We start from the raw sequence: 20,788 nt of genomic DNA, 5'->3' as shown, positions 1-20,788 counted from the left end.
TCCATTGCCTTGTTCCTTCTGAAGTGCTTTTGAGTTGGTTTGGATTTCTCAGTGTCTATCCATTGGTGTGCAGGTTCATGGATGAGAGAAAAAATCCTCATTGTTTTTTGTTTTTTTTTTCTTTCTTTCTTTTTCTTGCTTTGTTTTTTCTTTTTCTTTTCTTTTTTTTTTTTTTTTTGTGTGTGTGTGTGTGTGTGTGTGTGTGTGCTGATGCTGGAGCCCAGGGCCTCATGCATACAGATAAGTGCTCTATCATTGACCATGGAGCCATATCCCCAGTCCCTGTGTTTGCCCAATTTCTCTAGTGTAAATACTTCCACTGTGGCTGATCTTGAGCTATCTACATGATGATATCAACCAGCATGCAGAATTCCTGAAAATTTGGCAAATGTGAGGAGCATCTGCAGCATGCTATTTTCTCCACCTTACCTTCAATTTCCTGTCTGTGTGTTCATAAAAAATGAGGTTCTAGACCTGGGCATGTAGCTAGTGGTAGGGCACTTGTTTAGCATGTGAGTCCCTGAGTTTAATTTCCAGCTATGGGGGAAGCAGAGACAGAGATGGATGCTCTAAAAACTGATTGGTAGCCCCGAGTTGTGGGTGGGACTTACCTCCTGGAGGCTTCTCCTTAAATGATCCAATGGAGGACACCCCCATACACACATTCCAGAAGCTGTGGGTTTTTTTTTTGTTGTTGTTGTTTGTTTGTTTTTGTTTGTTTGTTTTGTTTTGTTTTTGTTTTAGACAGATTCATTTTCTTAATTTTTTTATTTCTGGTTGTTGATGTTGTATCATCTGACAGCCAATTCTCTTGGAATTAAGTGGGGAAGGGGGTTAAGAAGGGCACCATTTAGTGTGCAGTCTTTCACTTAATCCATTTTGTTATGGTATCCCCATCTCCTCTATGCTAGTGTTCCCATGTCCAGAACTCTCTGATTCAACTTCCCCTGGAAATAACCTCCCCATTCTCTGGTGCAGAGGGTGGAGTGGGGCAGCCACCTCATTGCATGTGGGGAAATGGCATCTGGATGTCTGATTGCTTCTCTTAGAAACTTCCAACCAGTTTGCCTTCTCTCAGGCCACCTCACATCTCTGCTTTCAGAAGGTTCTAGAACCTTCAATCTTTCAGCCTACCTGGGGCTTGGGGTCTGCTTCCTGTGTGTATATCCTACTCAATTATCATTAGCTTGGTAAGTTGTTAATCTCTCATTAGTTCTTTCCAGCTTCCTCACCATCATTTAGTGGGGTTTCAAGAGGGAGGAGGTGAAGCTCAACATAGAATCATCCATCCATAATAGGAGGCTTCCTTCCCCACTCACGAGTTTCTCTTCTTATTCTTCAGATCTCTGTTGAAACTTTGCCTCCTCAGAGACCCCATCCTATCTATTCCTGTTATCAACTGCTGCATGAAAAACTACCCCCAGACTTACTGCCAAATAATTTCTGCCTTCATTTATTATCTTTAGAAATCTACAATTTGGGCAAGGCTCAGCATGGATGGTTCATCAGGAGGTAGAGGATTCATTTCAGGGTGATTTTCCTCACATGAATGGCAAGTAGGTTTTGACTATCAAATCAAAGCTTGACTGGGCCAGGGCCTTGGTTCCTTTCCACATGAACCCCTTCAGGGGCCTGCTTGGGATTCCTTGCAGCATGGCTGCTGAGTTCCAAGGGTGAGTATTCCAAGAGACAGAAAGGGGAAGCTGCCAGTATCTGTGGCCTGGGCCCAGAAAGCCTCTCTGGTGCCATGTTCTATCAGTCAGTCACAGAGTTTTGCCAGATATGTTCATTGTACCCACAGGATGTTAAGTTCACAGAGGTCACTGAGTAACAACACAGAGGAGCTGATGGTATTGAAAGGAAATTGGAATACTCAAAGTCCCAAGTAGAGGGGACATGCTGTACTGTACAGGACTATACAGGGAAAGCCCAGAGTAGGTCAGGAGGCAGAAGGAGGGAGGAGGAAGCATGAGTCAGAGTCTTTATGGTGTATTCATGGGAAGGAAGGTAGGAAGGAACAGTTAAGCAGCTGAACAGGATTAGGATTGGCTGGATTCTCAATGGGCTCTGGGTTACAGTAGGTTACAGACCCTGAGTTGTCCAGTACTTGGCCCTGGGGTGGGGAAATATTGATTGGGTGTGTGGGACCTAGATAAAGGGAGTGGTTGAGAATGTGGCCTTTGGGTTGGTTGGTTTATATATGAATGGCATCTCTGAAGGCAAGTGGTTAACCATCTCTAGGAATTAGCTAGCCCTGGAGGGATGGCCTTTCCCCAGACAGCAAGGCCCCAAAGATGTCAAACCTTTATAAAACACAGAACATTTTTTTTTAAAGCATGATTAATACACCAGATTCAGGGGAGTGGACATAGTGCCCATCCTTTGCATGGAGAGATGGAAAAACAGTTGTAACCTTTTTTTGTCTTCTATACCACCAAAATAGTTTCTCTTTATAGTCTTGTAATAACGTCTCTTCCTTCATAGCACTAATGCAGCTGACTATTATTTGTTGCTTTATTTACTTGTTTAGAGTCTGCTTGTCCCTTAAGTCATGTGCTCAGTGAGGGCAGCACCCAGACTGTTTTGCTCACAGTTGTATCTCCAGCTCTGGGAACAAGGGCTGGAGCACAGTGGATCATGGAGACCCATAGATATTTATTAAGGGAATGAATTGTCAATCAGGGTACTCAGCACATAGCAGGCACTTGGGAAATATCAGCAGATATTTAAAATTACCAGTTCTCGTAATTCCCAAATGTTTCCAATCAGACATGATAAATGTGAATTAAAAGTAAGAAGAAGCCTTTTTTCTGGGCTTTGTGGCAGATGGGGCAACCTAGGATGTAGAAGGTCCAATAGAACCAAGGTCTGTCTGAGTGTCTAGGGGACACTGAGAGGGAGTCTGTGAAATGACCAAAGCTGGCCACGGCAGAATTTGGGGAAAAGAGAGACCAGGAATGAGACCCCAACAAGGAGCAGGATGAGAGGTGGACCTTTCTTTTCCCATAATGGTAGTTGTTAACATGTAATATATATATATATTCTCTGTGAGCTAGGCATTGCTAGAGCCTCACCATAAATCCCAGAATAATTACAGAGCAGCAGCATACAAAAAGTCTCTCTCTCTTTTTTTTGATAATGGGAATTGGAATTGAATCCAGGTCACTTAAGCACTGAGCCACATTTTCAGACCCTTTTAAAAAAAAAACATTTTCATTAGTTATTGATGGACATTTATTTACTTGTTTGTTTATATGTGGTGCTAAGACTCGAACCCAGTGCCTCACACATGCTAGGGAAGTGCTCTACCACTGAGCCTCAACCTCAGCACCCCCCAGACCTTTTTGATATTTATTTAGAGACAGGGTCTTGCTGAATTGCTTAGGGCCTTGTTTAGTTGCTGAGGCTGGCTTTGAATTCAAGATCCTCCTGCCTCAGGCTCCTGAGCTGCTGGGATTCTAGGTGTGCACCATCACACTTGGCTCAAAAAATTTTTTTTTACAGAAAACAAAACATTTAAGGATCCTGTCCTGCTCCCTCCTTCTTTAGTGTAATAAGCCAATTTTTTCCTTTGGCATGAAGGAGACTTGGAGTTTTAGATCTTTGAATAACAGGAAAACAATGTTCTCCTTTTCCTGGTTGAAAGACGGCTTGTAAATTCAGATGACCAAGAAGATTGAGTTATCCAAGGGTGCTTGTGTAGCTGTCAATCAATAAGAGGAGTGCATATACACCCTTTACCAAAATGATGTGACTTGGGAACCCTTCTACTGCAAAGAATCTTACAGGGTTGGCTTCCATGGAACACACTTTGAGAAAAGCTGACAAGGCAGCTATTAAATGTGTCAGCAAGTGGGACAAAGGACCCTGCCTACCCATAATGTCGCCGATGGTCTTGAACAATCAAGGCCCCTGAGTTTGAAGGATGCTATTAATGTGAACAAACAGGCAGGGTAGCATAGTGGTTAAGGTGTGCATTGTACCATCCAAAAGGCCTGTCTGTGTTCAGCGCTTGGTCTTATCATTGACCCTCTGTGTGCCTTCAGGCTAACCCTTCTTCCCTCAGCCTTAAGTTCTTAACTGCCAAAGAATAATGTAAATTTCCACCTCAGACGCTTGGAGCAAGGTCTGGGATAGAGTGGGTGCTGACCTCTAGGGTCAAGTTCAGGTTCAGCCATCCTGCCCTGGCTGCCTGGCTCTCCCTGTGCTCACCCCCAACCTGGAGCATCTGGAAAGTAGACGGAGGGTGAGAGGGCCCCGAAGGAAAAGCACTGAGTGAAGGTGGTGGGTGGGCTCAGGGTCAGAGCCAGGCAGATGGGCTTTGCTGGAGGGAGGGAGGGAGGGAGGGAGGCCTGGGTTGAGATGCCATTCCCTGACACCTTTCCTCCTAGGTCCCTCGTGATGGCCCGGCCTTGGCTGCCCTGCTTCCTGCTTTCTGCCCTGATGGTGTCTGGTGGGTGCCTCCTTTCTCCAACAAGAACAGCAATAAGCGGGGGCCTTCAGCAGGACCTGTCACAGTAGAGGGGCTGTCCCTCATTAGCGAACCCTCAGGTCCCGTTGCCCAGCGCTGTGCGAGGCTGGCTGCCTGGGGAGCCTGGGGAGGAAGCCAGTCCTCTCTGGATGAGTTGGGCTGGAGGTTGGCCATAGGACAGGGTGGGGGGTCAGGATCTTCAGGGGTGTCCAGGTGACTCAGTGCTCTGTGTCCCTCCAGTGGCAGCCAACTTGCCCCCAAAGTTTGGAGACAACATGACGCTTGTGCAACTGCCTGAGGACTTGCCATTGGGTGAGTAACGGTCCCAAGCCTTTAGCCACCAAAGTCCTAGGGGTGCAGGAGACCTGAAGGGAGTTTGTTTGATTTTAGAAGTTTGTTTTCTCTGCAGCTTTTGAGTGGAGAACAGTGTCCCCTTGGGTGTGATCTGCTCCTCCAGGGACCCTCACATGATGCCGGATAAACAGAACTCGTTTCCATTTCCCATCTCTTTCAATCTTTCTGATCACTCCAAGGAGACGACTTCAGGCTCAGGGACTTACCTAGACATGTGGTGCTGTGCTTTTATTGTCTTTCTTTGTAGAGTTACACTCTCTCTATGGCAAGAAGCGGGGAGGTTCCATTTATGGCAGTGATCTAAAGTTTGCTTTCAAACTACATGTATTTATATGAAATAGCAAGTTAGTGAAAAGGTTAATAAAGGTGGCCTGGTGGTGGCTGCAGTCCCAGCTACTCAGGAGGCTGAGGTGAGAGGATCATTTGAGCCCAGGAGTTTGAGAACAGCTTGGGGAACATAGTGAGACCCCATCTTAAAAAAACAAAAGAAGAAGTAGAAGAATCATAACTAATGATCCATGGATATGGAGAAGGTCATGGCAGTGAAACAGGAAGGAATAAGGGTTGAGAAACATCATTTTGTAAGAAGCCAGGGGAACTGGATACCAGATTCCCAGAAGGCAGGATGTGGACCAGGGAGGCAGACACAATAGTTGAGGGCATTCATTGGGACCCGGATGTATTATCAAGGTGGGGGCTTATTGTCTTCTCCTTGGCCAGCCAGAGCTGTTGAGGAGGCCACTCCTTCGTCCTGTCTCCCCCTTCTGCCTCAATGCTCTGCCTTCCCTGGGGGTGGCCTCCCCCCATGTGGGAGAGATGGCTCATGCAATACCCCATTCCAGCCAGTGGGAGGAGCAGGGGCCAAGAGGGCTTGTCCCTGGCTCCTGGGGAATGGGTATTAGAGGGGGGAGGGGGGAAAATTAACAGTCTTTGTCACAGTGTCAGAATTGAGATCTAAAAATATCAGAAGTTACCAGATGATGCAAGAGACTACATCAAAGATAGTGAAAACCACAGTCAGCCCTGGGATTCCGAAACCTGTGTCTAAGTACAGGACAAAAGGATGGGGATGGGCTTTGCAGCCACAAAGGCCTTATCCATTTGCATATGATTGCTGGGACAGTTAGTATCTTATGGGTCATACCGGCAAAGGTTTAAGGCCCAGGACGAGGGAGGCGATAGTTACATCACATTCTGGGGTGGCACACCCTTCCTTGGAGGACCGGGCGGAGACCATCTAAGATATCTCTGAAAGTTCTTTGTAGAACAGAGAAATACATATTAATGATATCTACATATATTTTCATAAACTGGTACAAGAGAAAAATAAACACACACACATGCACGTTTCCAAACAAATGTCACAAATATGTGTAATGCCCGTGCTCTCAAGATCCCCATAGTTCTGGGCAGCCCTCTAATGTCCAATAAGTCAACATGAGTCTTTGCCCTGGTATCCCAGGCTCTGCCTGTGTGTGCTTTTGAGGCTTGTGGCTTTCCTCTTGCTCCTGTCTCCCGCCCTCTGGCCAGTCCCCAGTCCCCTGCAGCCAGCTCTTGCCTGCTCCGGAGGCTGTTGCTCCTTCCCACTTTGCTTTCTCCAGGCGTGGACCCAGGCTGCATCTCCCACTGCATGTCACAGTCTTTACTGAAGGTTTGGGAGTCAGGGAGGAAAGGACAGCACTTGGCAGGACACCAAGGCCATCATTGCTGCTGTTGTCCCCTGGCCACTCTAGCCACAAGTGCTCCAGGCTGAGGCTTCCCTGCCCAGCCCTGGGGTCCTGCACATTTCTCCCAGCTAGTCATCTTGTCCCAGGAAGGGGAATCTAGTCACTTCTTTGTTCAGACGAAGCCCCTCCCTCCTCTCAGCCAGGACTTTCTCAAATGAGGGAGCAATGTCCCCTTTCCTGACAGGCATGTGGCAACAGGAGAGCACTGTTCATTTCAAATTTTTTAAAATGTGTTATTTAGACATTTCATGTTAAAGTATAACATAGGTTCAGAAGTCAGCTCTCTGTTCTGAATCTGCGGATTCAAAAACTATAGAATGAAAACAGGGGAGGATGTGTCTGCTCTGAAGGTGGACAGACTCTTTTTTTCCATGCCATTAAAAATAATACAGCACAACAACTATTTACATAGCACTTAACATTATACTAGCCATTCTGTCGCCCAGAGATAATTTGAAGTATACAGGAGGACATGCATAAATTGTAGGCAAATATCATGCCAGTTTACATGAGGACATGAGTGTCCACAGACTTTGGTATCCTTGGGGGTCTGGAGCCAATCTCCACGGATACCAAATTCGTTTGATCTCATATTCCCCCTGCAGCCGGTGAGATGAGTGGGTACAGAGAGCCAGCCCTAGTGCAGGAGGGATTGGCACACACCCCTCACCTCCTGTATGGCCACATCTTTTTGCATTGCAGAACTTGTCTTACAAATGAGATAATCATTTAACATTTTTTTTCCTACCCCCTGCCCCAAAGCAGTCATTTCATTGACAATATTTTTTCACAACTGAAAACTTCTTTATTATTATAATCGTTAGCATGTATTGTTTGTACAAATTAGTGGATTTCACTGTGGCATTTCCGTACATGCCCAGATGATCTCTCTCCTCCCTTCTTCTACCTTCTCCCCACATCCTCTTTCCCCACTCAGTGCCTAATAGAGTTCCTCTTCATCTACTCTACCCTTAGGTCTTTTTTTTTTTTTTTTTTTTTTTTTTTTAAGTTTCACATGAGAGAAAATGTGTGATGTGAGAAACTTGTCTTTTTTTTTTTTTTGATACTGGGGTGCTTAACCACTGAGCCATATCTCAGCCCTCTTTTTAAGGTAGTTTATTTAGAGACAGGGTCTCACTGAGTTACTTAAGGCCCCGTTAAATTGCTGAGGCTGGCTTTGAACTCACAATCTTCCTGTCTCAGCCTTCTGAGCCACTGGAATTACAGATGTGTGCCACCACACTTGTCTTTCTGAGTCTGGCTTATTTCACTTAACACAGTGCCCTCCAGTTCCATCCATTTCCTTGCAAATGACAAATTTTTTTCTTCTTTAAGGCTGAATAATATTCCACTGTGTATATTTATCATATTTTCTTTATCCATTCATCTGTGGATGGGCAGCTAGGATGATTCTGCATCTTAGCTATTATGTACATTGGGGTGCAGGTGTCTGACTTCATTTCCTCCAGCTGTACACCCAGCAGTGGGATAGCTGGGTGGTTTGGTAGTTCTACTTTCACTGTTTTGAGGGACCTCTTTATTGTTTTTCATGGGGGCTATACTAATTTACATTCCCAACAATGGGTGCAAGGGTTCTTTTTCTCTTTGGGAGAGGGGAGTCCTGGGGATTGAACCCAGGGCCCCACATACATTAGGGAGGTGCTCTACCATGGTTATATCACCAACCCCTTTTATTTAATTTTGAGACAGGGTCTTGCTAAGTTGCTCAGGCTGGCTTCAAACTTGTGATCCTCCTGCTTTGGCCTCTGGAGTCACTGGGATCATAGGCCGCACCACCACGCTCGGCCTAGGGGTCCTTTCCTGAGAACATTTTTTTAGCAAAACACTGTCTTGAAGGTCCTTCCGGGGAGGGAGCCCTGGTGGGGAAAGACTGATGGACCTTCCAAGCTGGACATGTGGAGACTGTTTCACCAGAGAACAGCAGACTCCAGGGCATGTGACCTCGGCCATCCCTGAGGGGCTGGTGGCTCTGTGAGATGCTCGGATGGGCGCCGGACCACGTGGGCATGAAGCTATCATGAGCAGTTTTGCTTTCATGGGACCCTTCAGAACAATATATTCAAATTATACATACATAGAGACGTTTGTTTATTTTTTGGTGGTACTGGAGACCAATCCCAGGAGCTTGAGCATGCTAAGCACGTGAGCTACCACTGAGGTACATCTCCAGCTCCTTTTCTATTTTTTTATTTTGAGGCAGGGTCTCACTAAATTGCCCAGATTGGCCTTGAACTTGTGATCCTCCTGCCTCAGCCTCCCAAGTGGCTGGGATTACAGGAGTGCGCTACGGTGTCTGGTTATAAATTTTTAATTGACACATAAAATCGGGCATGTTTATGGAGCACAGCGCAGCCCTTCAATGAATGCATATACTGTGTGAAGATCAGATTAGTGTAATTAGCATATCTGTCACCTGCATTTGTCATTTCTTTGTGTTGGGAACTTTCAAAAAATCCTCTCTATTAGCTATTTTGAGATGTTATTAATTATTGTCAACCATAGTTCCTAAAGGGCATTTGAAGTTATTTCTTCTGTCCAATTGTACCCCTGTACCCATTAACCATCTCTCTCCATCTGTCCCCACCTCCAAATTATATTTTATGGTTGCATTGGCATAAGGAAAAATATGCAAACTATATTAAAAATAATATTTTATTTCTGATTTTTTTTCTTTTTGGTACCAGGGATTGAGCCCAGAGGTGCTTAACCACTGAGCCACATCCCCAACCCTTTTTTATATTTTATTTAGAGACAGGGTCTCGCTGAATTACTCAGGGCCCCTCTAAGTTACTGAGGCTGGCTTTGAACTCTCGATCCTCCTGCCTCAGCCTCCTGAGCTGCTGGGATTACAGGGGTGCCCCCTTGTGCCCTCCTGAGCTGCTGGGATTACAGGGGTACCCATTTGTGCCTGGCTCCTTCTGACTTTAAAAGGCATTAAGTATCACTGTGTGGCCCTGAAAGTACCATGGTTCCCAGGCTCCAAGCCTCCTGTGCCAATGGATGGGGCTTCCGAGGACCCGCAGATGGCAGCTCTAGGGGGACACACGCTGATAAAATGGGAAAAGCCCTTGCTAATGAGCAGCTGTCCAGTGACAGGAGGGGAGGACTGAGGGGAGATGAGTTCCAGGCACCGAGGGTGGCCCAGCAGAGGCTGAACGTAGTCGACAGTCCACTGGGTGAGGCTGGGGGGACCAGGGGTCGGTCTGAAGAATCTGCAAAAAGTCCCTTTCAGGCTGAAGGGTCTCCGACCTCGGGGTTTTCCTGCTCCCCTCTTCCCAGCCCCTGCTCTGCCTGGGGAGACAGTGAGAGCGGAGGGTTCTTGGGAGGCCAGCAGCAGATGCAGCTTTGGTTAATTGGAGCAGAAACAGTGTCCTGAAAAGCTCCGGGGAAACTCTCTAGATAAAGGGAGAGCTTCGGAGAGGCCAGGCCCAGGCACCTCCGTGTCATCAGCAGCCCCCACCCTAGCATGCACCCAGCTGCTGTACCTGGGACATGGTGACCTCCACAGGCTCGGCCATGGGAGAGGAAGTCACCTGGGTAATGCCCACCCTGCTTCTTCCCATCCCGTGCACTTAGAGGAAACTGCCCCAGAAGAAATCAAGAAGCAGTTCTTAGAGGCCTTTGAATGGGGGCTCAGTAACAACCACGTCTGATGTCCATGACCACAGGGCTGGATCCTGGGGACTGGGGACATCCCAGAACTAAGGTGGAGCCTGTGTGCAGAGCAGTCAGAACCCCCAGCCCAGCCTCATGGGCGGCTCAGCCAGACTAGTACTGAAAGAGGTGGGCACAGAGCCTGGGCAGCCCCGTTCCATCTCTAGGTGCCGTGGCCTTCTGGATGGTAGCAGAAGACACGGATGATGCCCGTCTGATTTATGGGATCAGTGGCCCCAATGCCTACTTCTTCAATGTCACCAGAGACACGGGGGAAGTGAGGCTGGCCTACCCTCTGGACTTTGAGGTAACAGGGCAGCAGCATGGGAAGGGTCCGGGAGGGGGAGGGAGGGGGGAGGCCTCTCCCAGGTGGTGTCCAGGTGGCGGGCACTGGCCTGCGTACCCACACCGAGCTCACCTGGGGTCCCTTCTCCCTGCCCACCACAGACTCTCCCGGCCTTCAGCGTCACCATCTCTGTGAGCGACGGTCTCAACACAGTGAGTTGGAAGGTGGAGGGGGTAGAGAGTGACCCAGGGAGGGAAGAGCAGGGTTCCAGGGGCCCACTCTATTTTTTTCTTTTTGTGGTGCTGGGGATTGAACCCAGGGCCTTGTGCACGCGAGGAAAGCTCTCTACCAACTGAGCTCTGTCCCCAGCCCCCAGGTGCCCACTCTAGACTGTGTTGTCCACCTCAAGCAAGTAGAGCACCCTAGTTAATACCAAATTTAATGTTTATTCTTATCATGACCAGAGTTGATATGTGTTAACTCAATTACATCATCAAATTTTGTTTATATGAAAGTATAACATTAATTAATGTAATATTGATTAAAAATCAAGTGTCAAACACCTCTCGTAGCTGGGCACAGTGGCACATGCCTGTAATCCCAGCAGCTTGGGAGGCTGAGGCAGGAGGATCGTGAGTTCAAAGCCAGCCTCAGCAACGGCGAGGCGCTAAGCAACTCTGTGAGACCCTGCCTCTAAACAAAATATGAAAAAGGGGCAGGGGATGTGCCTCAGTGGTTAAGTGCCCCTAGGTTCAATCCCTGGTACCAAAACCAAAACAAAATACCTCCCTACCCGCGCAGGTGGGAGATCTCAGCTCCTTTGTCTGAATGTGTTGGCATCTACATTCACATCTCTAAAATATGCTACTGTCTCTTGTATGGAAGTGGAGAGTTGGTCTCACATTTTATTAGTCCATTTTCCATGACTATAACAAAGTGCCTGAGGCTTGGCATAAAGAGGTTTGTTTAGTTCACAGTTCTGGAGGTTCAAGAGCATGGTGCTGGCATCGACCAGGCTCTGGTGAGGACCTCATGGCAGATGGCTCCAGAGTGATGGGCATACATGCAAGAGGGAGAGATCATATCACCAGACAGGAAGCTGCGGAGCCTAAGGAATGGCCCGACCTGCTCTTCTATAACAATCCCCTTGTGAGAACTAACCAGGAGCCACAGGGAAATTATCGTAATCCCTTCTGAGGGAGGCAACCCCGGGGACCTCCCACTCTGAAAGATTCCACGATCTCCACATTGACCCACTGTGGACGAAGCCTCCAACGCAGGAATCCTTGGGAGAAAACCCACATCCAAACCATAGCACCCACCCCTTAAAAAGATCACTTGAATTCTCATTAATAAATTCTCTATCTAAACATTTTAAAATTTGCAGAGAAAGCTAAATTCTCCTTAAAGAGCCCCCTGAGGCCACCCCCACTGAAATGTCTTCCCGAGCGCATGCGTACATCCCTGTATCCTTGGAAGAAAGGCTGCCTCTGTTGGTGCGTTTTCTTTCCTTTAAATATTTATTTTTTTAGCTTTAGGTGGACACAATATCTTTTTTTAAATTATCATTTTTATATGGTGCTGAGGATCAAGCCCAGGGCCTCATGCATGCCAGGCGAGCGCGCTACCACTTAAGCCATATCCCCAGCCCCTGTTGGTGCATTGCCTGAAACCCACATGATGGGACCCTGCTGTATGTACTGTCTTGAAGCTGCCTCGTCTACTCGGTAGTTGAGCTTGAAGCTCTTTTTGCATTTGTGAACATAAATCCTTTCTTTCATTTCCTTGTTTGAAAGTTCTTAAGGAAGGAGGTTTATTTGGGCTCACAGTTCTGGTCCAGTGTTGAAGGGCTCCACCAGGCAATGGACTTCTTGTGGGCAGAGTACCAGGGCTGTGCAGGGCAGCACGCGGAGAGAAACGGGGCGCTCCCCTGTTTCTTGTAATGTCTGACTTCTGTGTGGGAATGTGTCATGGGGCTTTAGTTAGTCCCCTTTGATGGGCACTCAGGTTGTTCACAGCTTTAAACTGTGGCAAACAAAGCTTAGTTGCATGTTCCTGTTATAGGACAGGCACATTTTAAATTTAAAGAATACCTAAAGATATCTGCAATTTCACTTTCAAATGGTTCAGAAAATCCAGGGAGAGTTAGAGAAACTAAACGATGGGTTGATCCAGAAGAAAGGTATCAGGGTTCTGTGTACTATCTTTGCAACTTTTCCTGGCATTTTATTTATATATTTTTTGGTATCAGAGATTGAACCCACAGGGTGAATGACCATGGAGCCACATCCCTAGCCTGTTTTTTTTTTTTAATATTTATTTTTTAGTTTTAGGTGGACACAATATCTTTATTTTATTTTTATGTGATGCTGAGGATTGAACCCAGTGCCTCAGGCATGCCAGGCGAGTGCGATACCACTTGAGCCACATCCTCAGCCCCCAGGCTGTTTTTATATTTTATTTAGAGACAGGGTCTCACTGAGTTGCTTAGGGCCTCGCTAAGTTGCTGAGGCTGGCTTTGAACTTGCCACCCTCCTGCCTCAGCCTCTTGAGTCCCTGTGATTACAGGCATGCACCACTGTGCCTGGCTTTTTCTGGCATTTTAAACCATATTTTCTGGGCTCACCTGGGCTTTCTTACCTGCAGGTGCAAAAAGAAATGGCCGTGATTGTGGAAGACAGAAATGACAATGCCCCTGTTTTCCAGAACACTGGATTCTCCACCAGTATCAACGAGGTAACATCTCTCTTAATGGGGCAGAGCATGGGGAAGGGTATATCCCAAAGCACTTCTCAGAGTGGGAAACACCAGAGGCAGCCCCTGGGTAACCAGGATCAGGAGAAGTCTCTCCCAGAAGGGACAGCTACCCTAACCAAATCCAGGGAGAGGCAACCCACAAACAATACTTAGAGCAACATTTTTCAAGCAACTAGATTGGATTGGAATTCGTTCAGTTATAGCAGAAGGGAAGGGAGTTGATTTTTTTTATGTATCCAAAAAATTAGAGATACCACTGACTTCAGCCTTGGCTAGATCCAGGTACTCAAACTGTGTCCTCAGCTGAGGCTGGCTTTGAACTTGCCACCCTCCTGTCTGTCTCCACCTCTTGGCTCTTCCCTTGCTCTCTTCATCATGAGGCACAGGAAGCAGTTCCAAAATTAAAGTGGCAAGAAAAATGTCCCCTAGCAGCTCCAGATTAGCATCCTAGCAGCTTTGCAGCTTCAACAGGAGAGCTCTCTCTTCCTCAGGGATTCCAGGCTAAACCCATGACTGACTTTCACAGGCTCACTTGGGGTCATTGATAACCTTGAACTAATGTAAACTCACGGATGCTCTGATTGGCTAAATCTGCCACATGGGCCTTCCCTCAATAAAAGGGCACAGTCCAGTTGAACTTCTGAGTGGGGAAGAGGTGCCTCGATGGCTGTTGGGTATCAAACACACCATCACTTGGGAATGTTCATGACCACTTGGGTGCAAAGACCTGTGGGGGGAGAAGGCGGGCTAGGCCTGACACGGGCTGGCAAGGTCTGGACAGTCAGGGACAGGCTCTGATGGAGCGCTATGTTGCTGCTAGGCGCTGTTTTAGGGGCCAAAGTTACTGGGTGAATGACACCTCCCTGGTTGTCACCTGCAGAGGCTCCTGATCTAGTGAAGGGCACAGATGATAATCTACAAAAGTGGGGCTGAGTTATATGAAGACCACAAAACAGGGCAAGTGAAAGAAAGTGACTGGGAAGGGAGCTGCTTTGGGTGGAGTGGTCAGGGAAGGCCAGAAGGAGCCTGTCGGAGGGTGCTCTGGGGAGAGCATGTTCCACGCAGGGGAACAGCAGTGCAAAGGCCCTGCGGTGGGAATGAGCTGGATTAGAGTGGCTGGAGAGTCGAGGGTGAGAGAGGGGTGAGATCACAGAGTGGGGCAGCAGCCTGACCTCAGAGGGCCCCAGAAGCTGTCTGGACCATGTGCTGGGTATAATGGGGGAACACCTGGAGGGTTTTAAGCACAAGAGTGATATAGTCTGATTCATGCTTTTAAGATGTCTTTGGCTGCTGTGTGGAAGTAGCAGTCCAGAGCAAAGGCCTCCCAAAAGAACCTTCCAGAGGTTGAGGCAGGAGGATCCCAAGTTCAAGGCCAGCCTCAGAGACCCTGTCTCAGAATAAAAAAATACAAGGGCTGGAAATGTAGCTCCGTGCTGAAGCACTCCTGGGTTCGATCCCAGCACCAAGATACAAAAAGTAAAAAAAGAGGGGACCTTCCAGCTCTGCTGGGTGTCGTTTGAAATTCAGGGCTGTACGCTGTAGAGAGCCCATGGGATGTCTGAGCAGGGAAGTGCTATAGTCAGACTGGGTTCTAGAACGTTCCCTCACCTGGGTCCGGACAGGCTGCACAAGTCAGAAGCCAGTTCAGGTGGTGGCAATGCTATTAGGGAAAGGAGGAGAGTGAGGTTCTGCCCACACCATCCCTGGATACCTCCAAAGGCCCAGCCCACTTGGGAAGGACGCGGTCACACTTTCCCAGGGGACAGTTGAGGCAACTGAAGCTCAAGAGTGGTAGAGAGGATTTGAGCCCACGGGTGACAAGTCCCTCCCTGCAGACCCTGCCTGTTGGCTCCGTGGTGTTCTCGGTGCTGGCGGTGGACAAGGACACTGGGCCAGCAGGCGTGGTGAAGTACTTCATAGAGAAGGTGAGTGTGGCAGTCCTAGGGGTGGCCCCGGGCAGCGCGTGTGCCCTGACTGCTTCTGTGGCCACCAGGGGGCAGCATATCCACAGCTAATCCACAGAGTCACAGCTCGGCTCTGGCCCGGCCCTGGTCCCCTGTCTTCCTCTCACCCCCCCCCCCCCCACCACCCAGCTGCCGGGGGAGCCCCACCTTGTCCATTTGCCAAAGGAAGCCCCCTGCTTCCTGGTACCTCCCTCCCACCCTCCCGCACAGGGCACTGTCGGGTCCCTGGTAGAGCTGACGTCCTTCTACCAGGTAGCCAGCACACTCCTGGCTTCCCAGGGGAAATAAGGGCTCAGAGACATTTGGGGTCTGGACCCAGGTCACACGGATGACCCGGATGTGCGATAAAACTCGAAGGCAAATTTGCTAGGGATCACACCACTCCTTGGCGACAACTACGCCCTTGGACATCTGCTGTCTCATGGGACCCTCCTTTCAACCCATGGAGGCAGTGTCTGGTCCCACTCCACTTTCCAGAGGCAGGAACTGGGAGTAGGCATCGTGTGACTTGGTGAAGTTTGCCACTTGTAAATGGTAGAGCCCTCAGAGCTGGCTCCTGGGGGTTCCGCTGTCCTGAGGGTCAACCCGAATGTCCCCCGTCCCAGGTCATCCCTACCACTGTGGACAGTGAACATCTCTTCGAAATCCTGGACAACGGCTCGATCATCCTCAACGGCAGCCTCAGCTACAACAACAAGAGCGCCTTCTACCAGCTGCAGCTGAAAGCCTGCGTGAGTGGCCGGCAGGTGGGGGCCAGGGACAGGGCGACCCCCCAGCCCTGGCTCACAGAAAGCCTGTCTCCCCACAGGACCTGGGCGGCCTAATCCACAACGACTTTATCAACCAGTGCTCCCCTCCCGTCTTCCTGTCCATCACGGTGGTGGACCAGCCTGACCTGGACCCTCAGTTTGTCAGGGAGTTTTACTCGGCTTCGGTGGCCGAGGATGCAGCCGTGGTAAGTGTCAGGGACTGGAGGGGGGACTGGAGGGCCCCGGAGGAGACAGCAGGCAGAGGAAAGGGCCAAGGGCACTGACCAGGCCTCCTTCCAGGGGACCTCGGTGCTGCAGGTGGAGGCTGTGGACGGAGACAAAGGCATCAATGACCGTGTGACCTATAGCATCTCCAGTGAGAACCGGGGTGTCCTGCTGGGCTGGCCTGGGCTGGGGCAAGGCATGAGGTGAGGGCTCTGCCAGGGTCACTGGAAACAGCTGCTCCGTCTGCCTCCTGGTCAGACTCCACAAGGCCCGGCTGGTTCACCATCGAGGCAGACAATGGGGTCATCACGGTGGAAGGCAGCCTGGACCGCGAGCAGCTGCTGGACGAGGATGAGCAAGTGCAGCTGCAGGTCACGGTGGGTGAGCCGCCGTCCTGCCTCCCCGCCTCTGCCCTTTGTCACACCCTCTCTGAACCCTGTTCTCCGCCCTCTGTCATTGCTTCTGCTCTGTACCTCAGGCCACCGAGAGTAACCTCAGCATCTACGGGCAAGAGGCCAAGGTGAGCCTGTGGGTCACTATAAGAGTGATGGACGTCAATGACCACAAACCTGAGTTTTACAACTGCAGCCTCCCGCACTGCGCCTTCACACCCCAAGAAGCCCAGGCCAACTTCACCGGCTACGTGGATGAGCACGCCTCTGCCCGCATCCCCATCAGTGGGCTGACCATGGTGGCCTACGACCCAGACAAGGCAGGTGCACGGGCGGCAGGCAAGAGCAGGGGGTGATGGTGGGTGACGGCTGGGGAGGTAGGTGGTGAAGGAGTGGCAGAGAACATGGCAGGAAGGTGGGTGGTAGGCCCCAGGGGAAAGACAGCACCGATGGTGAACATGGGTGACGGTGGAGAGGGTCAGGTGACTGTGGAGCGTGAGGGTCGCGGGCGATGCCTGGAGATGCCTGGAGATGTTGGTGAGTTTACGACTCGCTGGCGAGTTGTGCCCGGGGTGACTCCAGGTGGTGTTGAACAGAAAGGCAGAGTTGAGTGGGGGTTGGGGTTGGGTGTGGGAACTGCTGAGTGCGGTGGAACTTCTGGTATTACTGGGAGTTGGGAGATGCTGGGCACTGTTGCAGCCACAGTGATCTGAGTGAGTGTGACATTGGAGGGGACTCTTACATGAAGATCCATATTGAGAGGTGGTCACTTGAGTGGTGCTGACCGGTACATAACCATGGGTGGCGTTGGGTGGTCCTGGGTGATATGGAGTTGGTGCAAAAGGTTGAGGGTGCTGGGTGCGGGGTGCTGGGTGTGTTGAGCTGGTGCGTGGTGTGGACTGAAGGGTGGCATTGGTAATGGAGTGCTGCTGGGTTGGTGGGGTGATGGGGTTGTTAGCGAGACGGAGAGGAACGCTTCATGGGAGGGAGGGCAGTGTGGCCAGGCTCGGTCTCCATCCCAGGTCTGGCACCCGCTGTGTCTAGGGAAGTCCTCATCTGATAAGCTCCCATTTGCAGATGCTAGTGACCAGCCTGGCCTCCTGGGCCTCACTGTTTCAGGACCCCTTGTACACGGGACCTCCCTGGGCAGGGCTTCAGGAGACAGGAACCCGGAGCTAGAGATGGGGGGGAAGACGCAGGTGGGGAGGTGGGAAGGGGCGAGGGATCCCTACTACACCACCCACCTCTACAGGGCGAAAACGGCACCTTCCTGCTGTCCCTGGAGGGCCCTGACGCAGGAGCCTTCAGTGTCTCTCCTGAGTTGGCCGCAGGCTCCGTCAACGTGCAGGTCCTGGTGAAAGAATCGGAGATGGTGGACTACGAGAGAAAGACAGAGATGACGGTGCAGGTGAGGGGCGCCCTGGGTCGTGGGGGTCAGGGCCACAGGGCAGTCAGGCCCCAGCATCGTCGCTGCCTTTTCTTCTGTCCTCAGGTTGTGGCCACTGACTCGGTCAGTAAGAACTCCTCTGTCGCCATGGTGACCATCCAGCTCCGAGACATCAATGACCACAGACCCACGTTCCCCCAGAACTTGTATGTGCTCAGTGTGCCAGAGAACAGCGCCACGGGCTCTGTGGTCACCAGCAGCATCCAGGTGACTGATGGCTGGGCCAGGATGGGAGGGAGAGAAAAGGGCGGGCCTGGGGACCGTGCCCCTACTCCGAATCTCTGCATCATGTCAGGAAGCACGAGGGCCCTGTTTCCATAAATTGCATGCTAGGCAGAAAGTACCATTGGATCCAAACAATGTCTCACCGTCTCTCTGCCTCATAGGCCACTGACCCAGACACCGGTGAAGGGGGCCGCATCACCTACAGCCTGCTCCCAGGAAATGGGTAAGGTCTTAGGGAGGGCGGTGGGCAGGGGGGCAAGTGGGGCTCAGGTCTACCTCTGTGCTTCACCATGGGACTAGGGTAGCCTGAGAAAATGTAGGGATCCCAGTTACATTTTAATTTCAGAAAAACAAGCAATAATTTAAAAAAATGTGTATTAGTCTGTTTTCTATTATTATTACACAATACTTGAGACTGGATTCTTTATAAAGACAAGAGGTCTCATTAGCTGACAGTTCTGGAGGTTTAAGAGCATGGTACCAGCATCTGTCGGGGACCTCACTGTGGTGAAAATGTGTATCGGAGGGAGAGATCAGAGGTGAGACAGGGAATGAGAGGGAGCGGAGGGGCCGGGAACACACCTCCCACCAGGCCTCATGTTTTAAAGGCCCCGAGGCCTGTTCACATGGCTACGCTGTGAACCGAAAGACTTGGGGACACACTCAGGTCACACCCAAACCTTAATAAGAATGGATGTTGGAAAGATCGACAGTAGGTATTAAGATATGTGCCACTGCTTATCTGAAACTCAAATTTCAGAGGGCATCTTGACATTTTATTGGCTACCTCTGGCCCCTACCCCGAACAGGGACGACGTCTTTGCGGTGGATCCAGACTCAGGGACAGTGACTGTGAAAAACGGCACGCTGCTGGACCGGGAGAGGCAGGCCGTGTACTACCTCACCCTGCAGGCCACAGACGGCGGCAGCCTGTCCACCTCCACCACGCTGCAGGTCAACTTGCTGGACGTCAATGACAATGCCCCGGTGGCCAGCGGCTCCTACAACATCTTCGTCCAGGAGGAGACGGGCAACGTCTCCGTGACCATCCAGGTATGAACTGGCCTGGACCTGGTGGGTGGGACGGGGGAGGGACCGAGCCTGGCTCGGTGGTCCTGCTGGCCTGGATAGAGTCTGACCTCTGCTATGTGGCCCTAGAAAGTTGCTCAGCCTCTCTGAGCCTCTGTTGTTGTTTTTATTTTTATTTATTTTTTTTAGTTGTAGATGGACCCAATATCTTTATTTTTTATTTATTTGTTTTTATGTGGTGCTGAGGATCGAACCCAGGGCTTCATGCGTGCAAGGCAAACGTTCTACCACTGAGCCCCAGCCCCAGCCCTGAGCGTCTGTTTTCATAAAGTGAAGATGATCATAATATTTATTCTCAGGCCCACTAGGGGATAATGAGATAATGGACGTGAAGTGCTCAGCATAAGGCAAAGAGGTCCTCAAAAATAGGCTGCTCTTTCATGTGCACGGTGCTGACTTGAGAGGGATTACCTAAAAAGTAAGATGACAATGTAGAGGAAGCCGGGCGCGGTGGTGCACCCCGAAACCCCAGCAGCTCCGGAGACTGAGGCAGGAGGATCGCAAGTTCAAAGCCAGCCTCGGCAATTTAGGGAGGCCCTAAGCAACTTAGTGACACCCTGTCTCCCTATAAAACATGAAGAGGGCCAGGAGGTGGCTCAGTGGTTGAGCGCCCCTGGGCTCAATCCCCGGGATCTCCCCATGAAAGTAGAGGAAATAAAGGGGGTAAAAAAAAAAAAGGATGGCATTGTTAAAGGGCCCGGAGAGAGTAGGACTCAGAGCCCAAAGAGCAGAGCCCGAAGTGGAGATGGAATGGTCGCTGACGGTGGGGGCAAAGTCAGTCCTGAGCTTCCTAAAGCCCAAACAGAACAAAACGAGGACGCGCAGGTTAAAGGAGGACTGGGGACGTGGCTCAGTTGGTAGAGGGCCTGCCTCACGTGCACAGGGCCCTGGGCTCGGTCCCCAGCACCCCAAAAGCAACAGCAACAACAACCAAGCACAACACTCGAGGCTCCAGAGAAGCACCGAGGAGAACGTTTTCCGTGTCCTGAGGATTTCAGAGGCTTCTCCTGTGCTTTCTGAGAGCAGGTCTGGTGAGAAGTGGGAAAGCAGGTCCCTAGGATGACAATCACTTGGCCACGGAGCCCTCCCGTCTCGCTGGAGACCGGGCGGCTTCCTGAACACCTGCCAAGCATTGCCCTAGTGGTTCCCATTTCACAGAAGAAAACTGAGGCTCAGAAAGGTCAAGTGGGTTTCTAGGGTTGCACAGCCAGCAAATGGCAGCCCTAGGACTTCCGCCCAGACCTCTGGGAGCTGGAGCCCCCTTTTCAGTGCTCCTCAATAACCCCCTCCTGGCTTCTGAGCTCCATGGGGCAGAAGCATAGAAGTGTGAGTCCTGACAAGTGCCTGGCAGATTAACTGGTCTGAGTTCAAGAAACGGACAGGGGCAGAAGCACTTCAAATCTGCCCAGTGTGAGTCCTGGCAGATG

At 50.3% G+C, this 20,788-nt stretch overlaps 1 protein-coding gene across 2 annotated transcripts in view; it reads left to right on the top strand.

Moving 5' to 3' along the window:
• The window catches only part of Cdhr2 (cadherin related family member 2), a 42,753-nt gene that overhangs the window by 8,685 nt on the left and 13,280 nt on the right, over positions 1-20,788 (top strand). For both annotated transcript variants that reach the window (XM_040272673.2, XM_040272672.2), the window contains exons 2-16: positions 4,392-4,453; positions 4,712-4,783; positions 10,395-10,534; positions 10,675-10,725; positions 13,160-13,249; positions 15,106-15,195; positions 15,840-15,965; positions 16,043-16,189; positions 16,284-16,359; positions 16,467-16,585; positions 16,687-16,920; positions 17,853-18,008; positions 18,093-18,254; positions 18,434-18,495; positions 19,082-19,325. In XM_040272673.2, the coding sequence (XP_040128607.2) occupies positions 4,402-4,453; positions 4,712-4,783; positions 10,395-10,534; positions 10,675-10,725; positions 13,160-13,249; positions 15,106-15,195; positions 15,840-15,965; positions 16,043-16,189; positions 16,284-16,359; positions 16,467-16,585; positions 16,687-16,920; positions 17,853-18,008; positions 18,093-18,254; positions 18,434-18,495; positions 19,082-19,325 (1,821 nt within the window). In that variant the 5' untranslated portion in view covers positions 4,392-4,401. The remainder of the gene's footprint in view (positions 1-4,391; positions 4,454-4,711; positions 4,784-10,394; positions 10,535-10,674; positions 10,726-13,159; positions 13,250-15,105; positions 15,196-15,839; positions 15,966-16,042; positions 16,190-16,283; positions 16,360-16,466; positions 16,586-16,686; positions 16,921-17,852; positions 18,009-18,092; positions 18,255-18,433; positions 18,496-19,081; positions 19,326-20,788) is intronic.

Source organism: Ictidomys tridecemlineatus, chromosome 1, assembly GCF_052094955.1.
Source record: "Ictidomys tridecemlineatus isolate mIctTri1 chromosome 1, mIctTri1.hap1, whole genome shotgun sequence".
In the NCBI taxonomy this organism is placed as follows: Eukaryota; Metazoa; Chordata; class Mammalia; order Rodentia; family Sciuridae; genus Ictidomys; species Ictidomys tridecemlineatus.
The sequence above is the reverse complement of the archived record's forward strand: the minus strand, read 5'-3'. Positions and strand labels throughout refer to the sequence as shown.